At 41.1% G+C, this 14,699-nt stretch overlaps 1 protein-coding gene across 6 annotated transcripts in view; it reads left to right on the top strand.

Moving 5' to 3' along the window:
- The first annotated feature begins 408 nt into the window (after nucleotides 1-408).
- LOC308492735 (leucine-rich repeat and guanylate kinase domain-containing protein-like) overlaps nucleotides 409-14,699 on the top strand; it is a 100,563-nt gene continuing 86,272 nt past the window's right edge. For 4 of the 6 annotated variants that reach the window (XM_081038051.1, XM_081038052.1, XM_081038053.1 and 1 more), the window contains exons 1-3: nucleotides 424-731; nucleotides 7,672-7,779; nucleotides 12,005-12,086. In XM_081038051.1, the coding sequence (XP_080894177.1) occupies nucleotides 534-731; nucleotides 7,672-7,779; nucleotides 12,005-12,086 (388 nt within the window). In that variant the 5' untranslated portion in view covers nucleotides 424-533. Of the gene's footprint in view, nucleotides 732-7,671; nucleotides 7,780-12,004; nucleotides 12,087-13,363; nucleotides 13,444-14,699 lie in introns of those variants that run through there. The other 2 variants (XM_081038050.1, XM_081038055.1) reach the window with 2 other exon arrangements.

A 14,699-nucleotide genomic window follows, 5' to 3' on the forward strand; every position in this document is an offset into this window, starting at 1 on the left:
TAAAATTTCAGCGTGATTAGCTTTTCAACAGAGAGCACTAGAGAAACAGCGAACACTTCCAAAGTACGACTCGGGGGCGGGGGGGAAAAGAGCCTTCCTGAATGAAACAGGACGTGGGGGGCAGACGGCGACCTTAGGATGGGATGAAAAATCTCTAAGAAGGCCTCAAGTGCGGGAGAAAACAGACAGTTGGACACAAAGAAAATAGAGGCAAAGAAAAAAGATGAAAACAAGAAAGACAAAAGAAAAAGAAATCCGGAAATTGAATAGACGAAGGAGAAATAAAAAGGACAGAAGAGGCAGACAAAAAGGGAAAGTCGCCTGCCTGCCGAGGCGCTGACTAAAAGGGAGGACGGGCGGAGGGGCGGAGACTACAGGCCCCAGAATCCCTTGCGGCACCTTCTCCCAGGGGTTCAATCTCCTAGGCAACCAAGGTAAACAAGATGGCGACCTCCGGGAGCAATTCCCAGCGGCCGAGGCTTTACTCTCTCCGGGGAAGCTAGGGCAGTTCACGAATTGGAGCCCAGTCGTTGATGTCGCGCTTAGAAAAAGAGCGCAGGTCTTCTTTTCCCATGGGGCAGAGACCCAAAGGTCCTCACCTCAGAGCCTCCTCCTACCTGCTCCAGCAGCTCATTCACAGATACCAGGAGGCAGACGCAGACGACGACAGCAAGGGCGAGGAAGAAGCGGAATCCGAGGAGTCCTCAGAGTCAGAGATGCAGAATTTGGAGGTGTGCCTTCCCTCCCCCACCCCTCACCCCTTTCTGCAGTCTTGGGGCCCGGCTCCTCTGCAACTTCAGCTGCAGCTCCCCGCACACCCCACACCAGCCGCGGGTTAGCCGGCCCATTCATTCCTTGGGCTTCTGCCTCCAGGAGGGCCTCTTCCCGGCCACTCCCAGGCCCTCCCTCCTTTTTCCCCATTTCTGTTACCTAGCTTCCTCACCCCTTGTTGAAATGTTTCCACGTCGTCTTTATTTTTCATTAGCACATTTGGTTTCTTGGTCAAGTTACACAGCGTTGTTACGAAAAAATATCCACTTGTCTGGGCGTTACGGCTTTGTCAGAACTGAACCTTGACAATAGTGTGAATAGGTCGAGTTCTTCTTTGTCTGGCATCCTCTGCTCCTTTTCCCCGGGATTGTGAAGTACTCCAACACTCTCCCCCACCTCCAGTCCCTTCATCCTTCTTCCTCTAGGGAAAAAAAAATTACTTGTTCGAAATCATCTGATAACTGCTTCCTCAAACATTAAGTGACTTAAAAGTTTAATATAGTACTTCTGTCGGGGGCATATGATGCATTATACAAGCAACACACACACACACACACACACACACACACACACACACACACACACACTGTGGAGTATTTTAGGATGTGGAACATGTTCCCGACATCCCGTTTATATTGCCCGGGGTGGTGGCTTTGCCTTTCATATTAATACAGATCCCCTCTGTTCTACAGGACCTCTTCTAACCACCACCCAATTCCACTTCTTTCTTACACTTAGTGTCATCCTGTTCCTTTCTTAGCCAATTACCTCTCTTCTTGTCCCTTTCCACTTCTCATCACATCACTCCCTTCTCTTGGCTTCTAGTATATTACTTGTTTTCTTCCAAAAACATAAATTGATTTGATTCCTTTCAATAACCTGTTGGGTTTTCCGCTTTGGCTGCCAGGAAACTCAAATCAATATTTTTCTTAATTTCAGTCGTTTTTCTTTAGATTAGGTTTTTCTCTCCCCTTTCCCCTTCCTTCATAGTACAGATTGCTTCAGATTCTTTTCAGAAGTGGATGTGATGCAGAGAAACAGAATGTTTCTAATATCCCAGATCTGTGATATTCTGGCTTCCCCTCTTTTCATCTCCTTTTCCTGGTCACCTTTCTTCCTTGAGGCCAAATACATTTCTCTTTGTTTTGCCCATTCTCTGTCACACATGTTTTCCTTATTCCCAGTAGTCTTATTTCTTCTTATTCTCTCCTCCCTAACTTGCAATGTCTTCTGTTACTCTGAGTCTACCATTAACCACTTAACACTTTCCCCCCACTTGGGTTCCCTTGTTTTGTAATGTCCTTTTGTTCACTTTCAACATTGGGCCCATTTTGTCCACCACCTCCCACACCCCACCCCCGTTTCATCTTTCCTCTTTTACCTCCTTCTACATGGGCTAGGTACACACTAGTTTTGCTTAAAGTCGACCTTAGGATATTATGACTTATTTGTTCATCTTTTGTTGATTTACTTTGCCACCCTTAACAGTGACGACTGCAAACCTGTAGCATTGTTTTTACAAGTTCAAGATGTTTATATGGTTTCCACCAGCTTCTACCCCAGAGGAATTCACAAATGAATCACCAGTTCACTTTATTATTGTAATTAATGCATGCTCATCGGTTATGGGGTTCATTAGTGCCATAGTTAATCTGTCTTGCGTACGCCAGGAACAAACCATGGGGGTGTTGACTTGAACTGGTTATTATTCCTTTTTGGCTTCTAGGATATATGTGGAAAAAATTTATTAGTTCTTTTTCATTCTGAATAGTAATATTTATTTTGTGTTCTCACATTCTATGTTAGCTTTTTATAGTATCTCATAAGTTTCAATCTACTGAATAAACTGCAAAGTTTCAAAGGAAACATTGGGCTTTTCTGTTCAGTGATTTACTCTCCATGTCTTAGCCTAGTTAAGATTTATAATGCCATGGTATGGTCACAATGATTACAGAGTGGCTATGATACAATTGGCCTCAGATCTCAGCAGCCCCGATGAACTTAAGGGAGGTAGTACAGACCAGTTGTTCTGTACTGCCTTGGCCTCGTGGAAAACCTTTTGTTGTGAGATTTTGAGCGAGTTACTTCACCTCTCTGTCTCATCTGTACTATGGGAATTATAATAATACCTATCTCATAGGAGAGTTCTGAGAATTAAATAAGATCGTATATATAAAATACTTAGCATAATAAATTATTTATATTGTTACTAATACAAATAATAACTTACATGGTTTTATCTGCTAACTACAGCCCATTAAATGATTTAATTATTTTAGCCTTTGTTGAACATTCATTGAGTAATTGCTATGTAGGAAGCACTCTAACTACTGGGGGTGCCAAAAGAAGGGGTATATACATGACTTGTGTTCATCTTTTGTTATTGGTATATATGGAGTATTACAATTTTAATATAGTTTTTTTCTTTCCTTAAATGTGTATACATTTTTTGGCACCCTCTGTATACAGGGCAAAAGAAGTGTCTGGGCTCATTATATGTGTCTGATGCATGAAAACCGCTCTTTGCCAGTAACTGAATGTGAATAATAATGCCTACACATTCGACAGTTACAGCTATCACATGTAATGAGAAACAATGTGAATATTCTTAATATAGTATCTGATACACACTCGGCTCTCAAAAAATTGTAGCTGTAATGCATGATAGCAATAGTAATGCTAGAAGATGATGAGAACGGGATTGAGGACATACATGGTCCCTGGTCTCAATGTGAGTAAATCATAGCTATTCAGCATGTGAAGTATATATATACACAGCCATCCGTGTACAGATGACAGCTGGATTGCAGGGATCGTGGAAGATATTCTGGGAAGTAGACTTGTCTAGGTGGAGAGGTGGTACGTGGGCAGACAGAAGGCAGCTTTTCCAGTTATAGGTGAGAGCAGAAAAGCAGGGCCAGGTAGGGGAGGGCTCTGTGCTGTTGTGTGGACTGTGGGCTTGGGTTTCTAAACAGTGGGGAACTGCTCTGGTGGCCGAGTAGGGATTAAATTAGAGGCAGAGAGATGAGCGAGACCCTAGCAGTATCTAGGGGGAGAGACAAGAGCCGATTAAGGCAGCGGAAGTGGAAATGGAAAGGAGGCTAAAGATGAAAACATTTAAAATATCTGACATGGGACAGTTATTAATTGAATATTAGAAGTCTGGGAAAACTGGTAGGTGTACAGAGTGGTCTTCTGGGGAGGGTGGGATATTAGGCCACTAACTACAAGAGGAAATGGATAGGGGCAGCTGTGTATTAAGGAGCTGGCTATATGAATCATGTGACTCTGGAAATTAGGGGAAGGGGCTCAGAGTAGGAGACCTGGGAATCATCAGCATTGGAGTCTGTGCAATCAGCCAGGAAGAAAACAGAGAAGAGAAGAGGAGGGCCAAAAATTGAACCCTGGGGTCCAGGCATTTAAGTGGCGGGCAGATGAGGAGGACTCGGGGAAGGAAACTGGAAAGCACTGGTCAGAGAAGTAGGAGAAGAAATGTATGAAGTAGGAGACAGCTGTATGACAGGGAAGCCAGGGCAAGAAAGAGTCTTGAGAACATGGGAATGGTTTTGCTGCCAATATGGTAAGTGGGAAGAGGCCTAAAAGTGCTCAGTAGCTTTGCCTGAGGGTCTTTGGAGACGTTGGCCCTTGTGGTTTTGTGATGTGGCAAAGGCAGTGAGTTGAAGAGTGAATGGGAGGTGAGGAAGGGGAACCAGAGGATCAGGAAGCAACTCCAGAAGAGCTTGGTTATTAAAGGAGACAACAGTTATGGTGAAGGAACAGGCAGGGCCGAGGAGAGCCCTTTTAGGACCTACCTATAGAGCTGGAGAAGCGACAAGTTGGGGAATGACAGTGGACAGTGACTGGTTGAAATCCCAGGCAAAGGGGAGCAGAACTGATGGCTCCTGAACAAGGTCCCTGAAGAAGCAGAAGGAGTGAGACCTGAGTGTGGAGAAGAAGGCTACCTCTGAGACCCAGGCGAGAAGCGTTAGGCTCGGTGTGCAGTGTCGAGGGGATTCATGTCTGATTGTTTCTACTTTGCCTCAAAAGTAGAAGAGAAAGGCATCTGCTGAGAGAGAGGACGAAGGCGTGGAGGCCGTGGACAGCTTGAGGACAGCCACGAGCATCTGACCAGCCTCAGTGGGAGGCGAAAGGCAGCTGACGAGGAGCCAGAGACTAATAGCGGTGAAGCCCAGCTAAAAGTCGACTTTAGAGTGCTACCAGGGTGCATGTGTCGGGGGCCTTTTCCACCCCGCTCAGCAGTTGTGGGGAGGAATAGGTTCTTTCATTCATTCAACCCATGTTTGAACGCCTACCATGAACCAGACGCTGAATTTCCTCCCTTCCCACTTTATGCTCCAGCTGTTTTGAACTCTGTAGTTCCCCCAATGGACCATGCTCAAGTTTGCCTTTGAGATTTTGTGCACGTTTCCTCTTTTGCCTGCAATACCCTTCTGGCCCTCTTTTCTCACCTTTCTTCCCCTTTGCTAAATAACCTCCTGCACCCCACTAGAACTGATGGAAAAGGGGTTCCCTACTTCTAGTCAAAGCATCCTACTCACCTCTATCGTAGTATGTCTCACACTCGTGAACTTGCTTATGGTCTTGTCTGGCATGTGCTTAACGTGCTATAAAGATTTTCATCCCGTATGAACGATGAACATGGCACTGTCCCTGCCTCAGCACAGTAGTTGACTGTGAATTTGATTCAGGTTTGGGTATGTCTGTGGTGGCTGCAATCAGGGGACAAGCAGTCAGAGGCTTGAGGGTAGAGAGACATTGAAATTGCTCATGGGCTACCCAGCAGGGAAAGAAGTAGAAACAGGAGGGGACAGACAGACTCTGCAAAAGAGAAGGATGAGCAGACTGGGGATTCTGTTGTGGTCAGAGAACAAGTTCAGTAGGTGTTGGAAAGGTTGGGACGTAGGCCGTTGCGGGATCAGAGAGGAATGGAATACCCGGGTCTGAGGTTTCTAGGGTGCAGCAGTTTAGCCTGATGACCATGTCCAGGCCATGGGAGTGAGTGGCAGAGGCTGCGTAGAGATCAATTTTAAGGCGTCCAGGGTGGAGAAGGTAAAGAAACATGTGTATGCACATGTGCTTGAAGTAGTAAGGGTGTTGACTGACCGTCCTTGGAGATTCTGAACTCACCCAAGATAAAGACAGGGCTGAAAAGGTCCGAAAATAACCAAAGACCCGGAGGGAAAGGCAGCTGCTGACAAATGGCAGGAACCTCAAAGCAGGTGTGAGGAGGTCGCATGGAGAGTCTTGTGTTGGGGACCTTGGCAAATGCGGACAGTGTGGCTGGTCTGCATATCAATGACGACGGTGAAAAACAGACATCCACCTACTATAGGGGGGGCAGTATCTTCCCATGTCCAAGAAATGGAGGGGGTGACTCAGCTTAACTTCAGAGGTTTAAGTGGGAGGTTTTGGAGGGAAACCCAGCTCTATTCCTTCCCAGGTCTCATATAAGAAATTGGAACTTTATTTAGAAAAATAAATATCTTTCCCCCATTTTGTGGACAGGTTGATTGGTGTGGATGAATGAAAGATTAAGATGTGGAATTTCTGACTTCTTTAATTAGTAGTAACAACTGTCATTTATTGAGAACACTTGCTGTATTCTAGCCACTGGGCTAAGAGCTTTATATACACTATTTTTTTCCATTCTCCTCAAACATTAGGAAAAGGGAATAACATTTCTTATTTATAGACAAAGACTGTGAGGCTCAGAGAAAACTTTATCTGCCCAAAGTCGTATTTCCAAAATGGCAGACCTGGGGTTCACACCAAGCCTGCCCAGCCCCAATGCCTCGCCACGTGAGCGGTGTTTGCTCCCCTGGGCCAGTAGAAATCCGGGGAGAAAGACAGTCTCTACACCAGCACAAGCCTACCTCCCAGCAACCTGGGCAGCATTATTAGCTCCTGAATTAACAGAGAAGATCTGGCAAAGGGATTTCCTGTCATCGTCCACATGCTAATACTGACTAGTCATGCTGGTGTAATTGAGATGGTTACTGTATTTTGTGTCCTCATGCTGATGGAACTGCAAATGTGTTGGTGGTTACGGAGTTAAAAGCAGCATGAACATAGTACTGACCCACCTGCTATCTCTTCTGTCTGTCATGATTGGAGAAAGAGCATGTTGGGCCACTACTGGTCCCTCATTGTCTATAGACCAAGGGCCTGCCTCCTTAGGGGAACAGTTATTACCTTTTTAAATGTTAGAAGGCATATAAATCCAGCAAAATTAACCAATAGGAAGCAAACTGAGGACCTGTTTTCTCCAGCAAGAATACCAGATTGCAGAAGTAATCGCCTCCATTTAGTGTAGCCACCTTTGGGGTGTGGGCAAGCAGTCAAGCATTGGAATTGCTCTGGGGTTAGAAAGATTCGGATTTGTATTCTGGCTCTGTCACATACTCGCTGTGTGGTTTCAGGCAAGTTAATCTCTGTAAGCCTTAGTTTCTTCATCTGTAAAATGGAGCTTAGATCACCTACTGACGGTCGTCAGGAGGATGAAATGAGTTGATCCATTGAGAGCTCGTAGCATGTGCCTGGAAAGGAAACACACTCCATCAGTGTTAACTATCATCACTAATGCTGACGTGCCTACTGCTATGTCCTTGTGTGCATTCCACTGTGAATACTTAATACAAGTGACCACCTGAAAATTTGGTAGCAATAGAAACTTTGATTTGATAGATATTTTTCTTTAATCATACATATTATGATTAAACACAGAATTTTCAACACAGAATTTTCTTTGGGGCTAGTTAATTGTGGAGGGCTCAACTCCTGGATATGTAATATACTAAGTAAGTGCTGGATATGACACGATGGATGTTTGTTTTGTAATGAAAGTCCTCTCTTGGTCCACTTTTCTGATATTTTTTGCAGGAGGAATTTGATGGCGTCCTGAGAGAGGAGGTCGTGGCGGAAGCACTCTACCAATTGGGGCGTTCGGGGTCTGGGACCAAGCACGTCTACCTCAGTCTGACTTTATCGGTGAGTACGCCAGTCACCGTGGGTAGGACCATATCTAGTGTTTTCTCTGGTACTCATATTAATAGCTCTTGTGGCCCCAAATCTCAGAGTTTTGCATTTGATGGACACTCGTGATAAGAGTAATTTATGTAAATGTTAGATATCAAAGAGCCCTGGCCAATCCATTAATCAGCTCCTCAAATTTCATTGTTTTCATTTCCTTCACAATCTATTTCTTTCATCTTAAGTCATCTATATTATAGTAATCAATGCTTTCTTTCCAGAAGGTTGAATTTGATTCTGTAAATCCAATCAAAAACTCTTTAAGAATTTTCTCTCTGATCACTGCCAGGACAATAATTTATATCTGAATCCAAGAGAACAAAAGATTTTGATATCGACTCCCTTCAACCCCCAGCAAGTCTGTCAAGAAATAAGTAGCTTTGAGCTATCTCTCACCTTCCAAAAGATACCTATTATTAATGGGGAAAAAAGTATTATTATTCATAGTGTCGCACAGAATCTTGGCTCCAATTTTATCATAAGAGAGGCTTGTAAGAGCAGAATACTCAGCTTCTTTTTCCTATTTTGTTTCTCTATAGTCCTAGAAAAACAATTTTAACTCTTTTTGCTTCCTTATATTGTAAAGCATTTAATAGTCCTTGGAGATCCACAGCGTAAATACAGATATATAGGTGAAAAAAAAGCACACAAAAATTTTGCTATAGCACCATAATTTGACTCAAGTGTATAAAATTGACAGCAAGGCTGTTCTGTCTTGGATTTGAACGAGTAAACGATCTAAGAAATGTTAAGGTCTTTTCTCCCATGCTGGTTCTATGGCATGTGCTTTGAGGACAGCATATTAAAGCTCTAATCTTTTACTATTTTCACTTTATAACATTTTACAGATGACTCAGCCTGTCAGGCAGTAACATACAGGGAGCACCCTGTGTGAATTGCACTACATTAGGCGTTGGAATGGTAGATAATTCCAGCCGTCAACACATCCCAACACAAGACCCTTTCAATCGAGTCTACTTATGTACGTAATGCTATGCCTTAAATTGATCTACAAAAAAAAAAAAAAAAAAAAAAGCAATTTTTAAAATCTTATTTCAGCTAGATGGTCTGAAGGTTAACTTATTTTGCCACTGACCTCCTTACATTTGAGATATTACACGTTAAATTACTTCGCCTTCATAACCTGTCTTACTGGATACACTTTCTTAGAGTTGCCTGGTTTAGTGATTTTTCCCCCCGTTATATCTTAATTGTGTTACACGTTATTTATTTAGTTTCTCTTTTTACTTGTGTATGTATCTTCTCTCCTGCCAAAGTCAGAAGTTTCTTAAGGGCACAATATGGCTCTATTTCATTATTGTATTTCTCATCATGCCCAGCACAATGCCTTGTACATAGTAGGTGTTCAGTATTTATTACTGTGCCAATGGCCTTCATTAAACACTATTATCATTATTATATTTGAGAACTTGCTTATAATAACATTTCATTGGTTGGCTTTTTCTCATTCTGACATCACAACATAAACCATTGATAGGAGTCTTTGTTCCAACCTCTCTTTTATTTTTTTAATTAATAAATTTTTTATTATTAGCTTCAGGTGTACAAAACAACATAGTGATTAGACATTTATATACCTCACAAAGTCCCAATAAGTCTACTACCCATCTGACACCATACACAGCTATTACAATACCATTGATTATATTCCCTATACTGTACTTTATATTCTGTGACTGTGTATTTTTCAAATTATAGTTGACATTCAATGTTATTTTATATTAGTTTCAGGTATACAGCTTAGTGGTTAGGCATTTATATAATTTATGAAGTGATTTCCCCATAAGTCTAGTACCCATCTGACAGCATACATAATTTTTACAATATTGTTGACTATATTTTCCATACTGTATTTCACATCCCTGTATTTTATGACTACCAATCTCAATCTGTACTTCCTAATCTCTTCACCTTTCCCCCACCCCCCAACACTCCTCCCATCTAGCAACCATCAGTTTGTTCTCTGTATCTATGAGTCTATTTCTGCTTCCTTTATTTATTCTGTTCTTTAGATTCCACATATAAGTGAGACCGTACGGTATTTGTCTTTCTCAGCCTGACTTAACTATATTTCACTTAGCGTAATACCCTCTAGGTTCATCCATGTTGTTGCAAATGGTAAAATTTCATTTTTTTTTATGGCAGAGTGATACTTCATTGTATATATGTACCCCAATTTCTTTATCCAATCATCTATTGATGGACATACCAGTTGTTACCATATCTTAGCTATTATAAATAGCACTGCAGTAAACTTAGGGGTGCATATATCTTTTCGAATCAGTGTTTTGGATTTTTTTGGATAAATACCCAGAAGTGGAATTCCTGGGTCATAAGGTAGTTCTACTTTTAATTTTTTTGAGGAAACTCCATACTGTTTTCCATAGTGGCTGCACCAATTTGTAATCCCACAACAGTGCATGAGGTTTCCCTTTTGTCCACATCCTTGGCAACATTTGTTGTTTGTTGATTTATTGATGATGGCTAATATGACAGGTGTGAGATGATATCTCATGTGATTTTTATTTCTATTTCTCTGCTGATTAGTGACATTGAGCATTTTCTCATATGTCTATTGGCCACCTGTATGTCCTCTTTGGAGAAATGTCTATTTAGGTCCTCTGCCCATTTTTAAATTGGATTGTTTGTGTTTTTAGTTTTGAGTTGCATGAGTTTTTATAAATTTTGCATATTAACTCCTTATCAATGTATCATTCATTGGCAAATACCTTCTCCCATTTTGTAGGATGTCTTTTCATTTTGTTGATGGTTTCCTTTGCTGTGCAAAAACTTTTTAGTGTGAGGTAGTCCCATTTATTTATTTTTTCTTTTGTTTCCCTTGCCCAAGGAGATATATCAGTAAAAATATCACTAAGGGTAATACCTGAGAATTTACTTGCTATATTTTCTTCTAGGAGTTTTATGGTTTCAGGTCTGACATTTAAGTCTTTAATCCATTTTGAAGAGAGAAATTAAAGAACAAATCAATGGAAACATATACCATGCTCATGAATAGGAAGAATTAACATAGTTAAAATGTCCATACTACCCAAAGCAATCTATAGATTCAGTGCAATTCCTATCAAAATACTACTGGCTTTTTTCACAGAACTAGAACAAACAATGCTAAAATTTATATGGAACCATAAAAGACCCCAAATAGCCATGGCAATTCTGATATCATGCTACCTGATATCAAATAGTGTAACTACAAGGCTATAGTAATCAAAGCAGCGTGGTCCTGGCATAAAAACAGACGAATAGATCAATGGAACAGAATAGAGAGCCCAGAAATAAATCCATGCCTATCTGGTCATTTAATCTATGACAAAGGAGGCAAGAATTTATGGTGGGGTAAAGACAGTCTATTCTGGGAAAAGTGGATAGATACATGCAAAAAGATGAAACTGGACCACCTTCTTAGGCCATATACAAGAATAAACCATCCAACCCTCCTTGAGGTTCACTAGAAACAAGATTTCATAGGAAGAATCTTGGAGAAGAATTCAAGATACTTGGTTCTGCTTCTCTAACACAAACTTGCTGTGTTATTTTAGGCAATGTTCATACCTCTCTGTCCCTCATATTTCTCATCTCTAAATTGGGAATAATCAGCCCTGGGGATCTCACACCTTTGTTTGATCAGATGAGATTATTGTGGGAGTGATTTGAAAATGAACCTTGGGAAAATGTAGGTGCTGGTGTCATTAATGCTCTCCCGATTGGGTGTGAACTCTCTTTAACATTTCATTTAAATTCCAGGCATTAGCTTTTTCTTTTCATCTACTAGGTAAAGGCTTTGGCTTTATTACTATTACTTGGGGGCTTTTTTTTGTTTGTTTGTTTTAAATGTAAAACTGTGCTGAAGGTCTTTGTGACAATGCTTTAATTTGCCTTTTCACGTGCATTGTTCTTGCTAACACCACTAATTTCCTAAGCTATTATTATTTTTTCAAAGGAATGCATTTTTTAATGGGACATATAGTCTGTTTTGAGATCCTACTAGTAGTAATCTTCAGATTTTGTCCTCTCATTTCTACTCTACTTTTGAATCAGGAAATTCTGGGTTTCTTCTATCAACTGTTATCTCCGGATGTTGCGAGAAGGCCAAGTACTAACCTGTTAAAGCAACATTAAAGTCTTGTACCTTTTGTCTTCTCAGGGTTGTGATCTAATTGATGTTAGCATTCTCTGTGGATATGTTCACCTACAGAAGCTGGATCTCTCGGTAAATAAAATTGAAGGTATGTAATTGTCATTCTTGTAAATTGATGGATCACTGAATCATTTCAAAATTTTAGCTTTGCAGTATTACTGGAATATAGTTGAATACTACAAAACTTGACATGCGTGCTATTGTGAATCAATTTACATATCGATCCTCCGCTTTCCAATGGAAAAAAGGCACCGATAACTGATGACTAAAGCAAAAGTCAAACTCAGCAAACATGCAGTATTATGCTATGGCCCAAAGGCACTTGATGCTATTGAAAAGTGTCACATGGAATGGTTGCTTTTGTCCTGTTAAGAGATGGATCATTACTTCTTTCATACTTCCTGAATATTTGATGACTCCCTTTTCTTTCCCTCTATTAGTTTATGAGTGTAGATGAATTCGTTTTCATTTATTTTCCTTTAATGGCCTCTTTTCTTTATTTTGCATTTGTATCAACATTTTAATCCTGCCTAGCTACTTCTCTTCTTATTTGAGAACCAAGGATTCACAGATTCATTTTTTCCTCTCCTTTTGCTGCCGCCTTACATAGTTGAGTCTTTAAACTCTAACTTTGCCATTTATAATTCTGTATACTCTATGTGTTGTGACATCTAGCTCACATTACATGAAATTAGTCACATTTTCATCAAAGCTTGATCCTTGTTTCTAATTTTCTGATCTTATTTGAAGTTAAAGTGCACAATTTCTCTTCTTTAGACTTCTAGGGAAGGAAGCAAATCCTTATTTCTACCCCGCTCTCTTCACTGATAATCTTTTCTTTAGCCTGTCTTTTTTATGACAATTAAATGTTGCTGATATGGTCCTCTCTGTCTCATTTTAACTCCCCCCCATAAGACTGCAGTAATTAAAATCTACTTTCATTTCAGTGGCTATGAAATAGTCTAGCATATTCTTAAAATGCTATTATTTTGAAAGAATATTTTTTCTTAGTTTTATAAAACTATTATGAAAAATTACAAACATGTGCACAAATAGACTATTGTAATGAACATTCAGGTTCAACAGTTATCAGCCCACGGTCTCACTTGCCTCATCTACACCTCCGTGTTCCCTTCCTCAGGATTATTTTAAAGCAAATCCCAGATATCATATCATTGGAAAGACGTTTTTAGTGTTACTGGCAGGAGCTCTCCCCACACCCCACCCCTCCAAGGATGGTTTCATTTACTGGATAAGGAACTGCAGAGCAGTGAGACGCTTCAATTATGCTATGCTAGAAGAGGAAACAGATGTGGCTTCATATCCTGATCGCTTGTTGGGTCCACAGTTGCGAATGAAGCTTTCCTCTTCAGATCAGTCTTCTTTAATCTTTTATGGCCCATTTTATGAACTCATCAAGTGTTTGAGAACCTACTGTGTGTAAGGTACAGTATATATTTCTGTTTGTGAAAACTTTTTTGATGACCAGATGTAGGCCAGATCTCACTTTGTATCAGAATTGCCTGGATGTGTGTGTGGGGGGGGAGGAGATGGCTGTGCCCCAACCCTCAGAGTTTCTGTTTCGCAGATCTGGGGTGGGAATTGAGAATTTGCATTTCTAGTTAGTTCCTGGGCGAAGCTGATGCTATGAGGCTTGGACCACACTCTGAAAACCAGGGATGTAGGCGTGAGGTGCTCCTGCCATCTGGTGGACATGGCGGTCACTACACCAAATAGGGAATGAACGGGTCTGCCAGCGTTAGAAGGCCGGCCGCCCAGACCGTGGACTTTTTTCTGTCAGTGATTCAAGGGCACTGGCCATCTACGACGTATGAAATGTACTTGCCATCTCTTTATCTCCGTGTAAGTGGTAACTGCTGCTTCTGTTTCAAGACAGAACCCCGTGGGATAGCCCTTACCTGCCCACAGAAAGATCAGTTCTTGGGAGGTGGGGAGAGGGGCCAGTGGTATTTAATAGAGTTGAGAGCACTGCTGACAGGCTCGGAGCTGAGCTCAGAATGGACAAACAGGCGACACTTGTAAAGCAGTGACCGTGTCTCCTTGGGTTTTCCCTCACAGGCAGCCTTCCTTGATGGGCTTATGAACTCCCACCAAAGGGTGGATGTTTCCATGTATTGTCCCTCCGAGAACAATTTCATTAAAAAAGACAGGCTAAAGAAGGTTGTGGTTTAGACCAGGGAAATGAAGTAGAAATTGGTGGAGATCTTCTGGCTTCAGAACCAGTAACCGCTGGTTCTAGGATCTAGAGTGAGAAGAGAGGGAGATGTTATTATTACCATTTTCAGGTGGAGCCACAAATGACTGGGTAGTGCGTCCTTGTCATGCAATTCTTCCTGAGCCTTTTTCTTCCTCATCCTCCCATCCTGAAGTGCTTCTGCTGTAAAGTAACGTGGAGAGACAAGATAACAGTTCGCCATTTTTTATGTTTTACATGTAATTTCATTAGGGGTGAATATTAGCACTGTAGTTCTTTACTTTGTATGCAAGAGCCAGAATATTTGCTTGGGATAAAATGTAAAACTCAGACATACATTTGAACCAATCCGGAGTCAAAGTAAAATAAGAGCAGTAATTTAAATCGCTTCAAATATTAATAGTTAATGAGACTTAGGATTGAGTCCAACTAAAAGAAAATTAAATTTATAGCAGAGAAACTTCTCTAATTGTGGCATTTTCAGTC

The sequence above is a fragment of the Rhinolophus hipposideros genome, assembly GCF_964194185.1.
Source record: "Rhinolophus hipposideros genome assembly, chromosome: 25".
In the NCBI taxonomy this organism is placed as follows: domain Eukaryota; kingdom Metazoa; phylum Chordata; class Mammalia; order Chiroptera; family Rhinolophidae; genus Rhinolophus; species Rhinolophus hipposideros.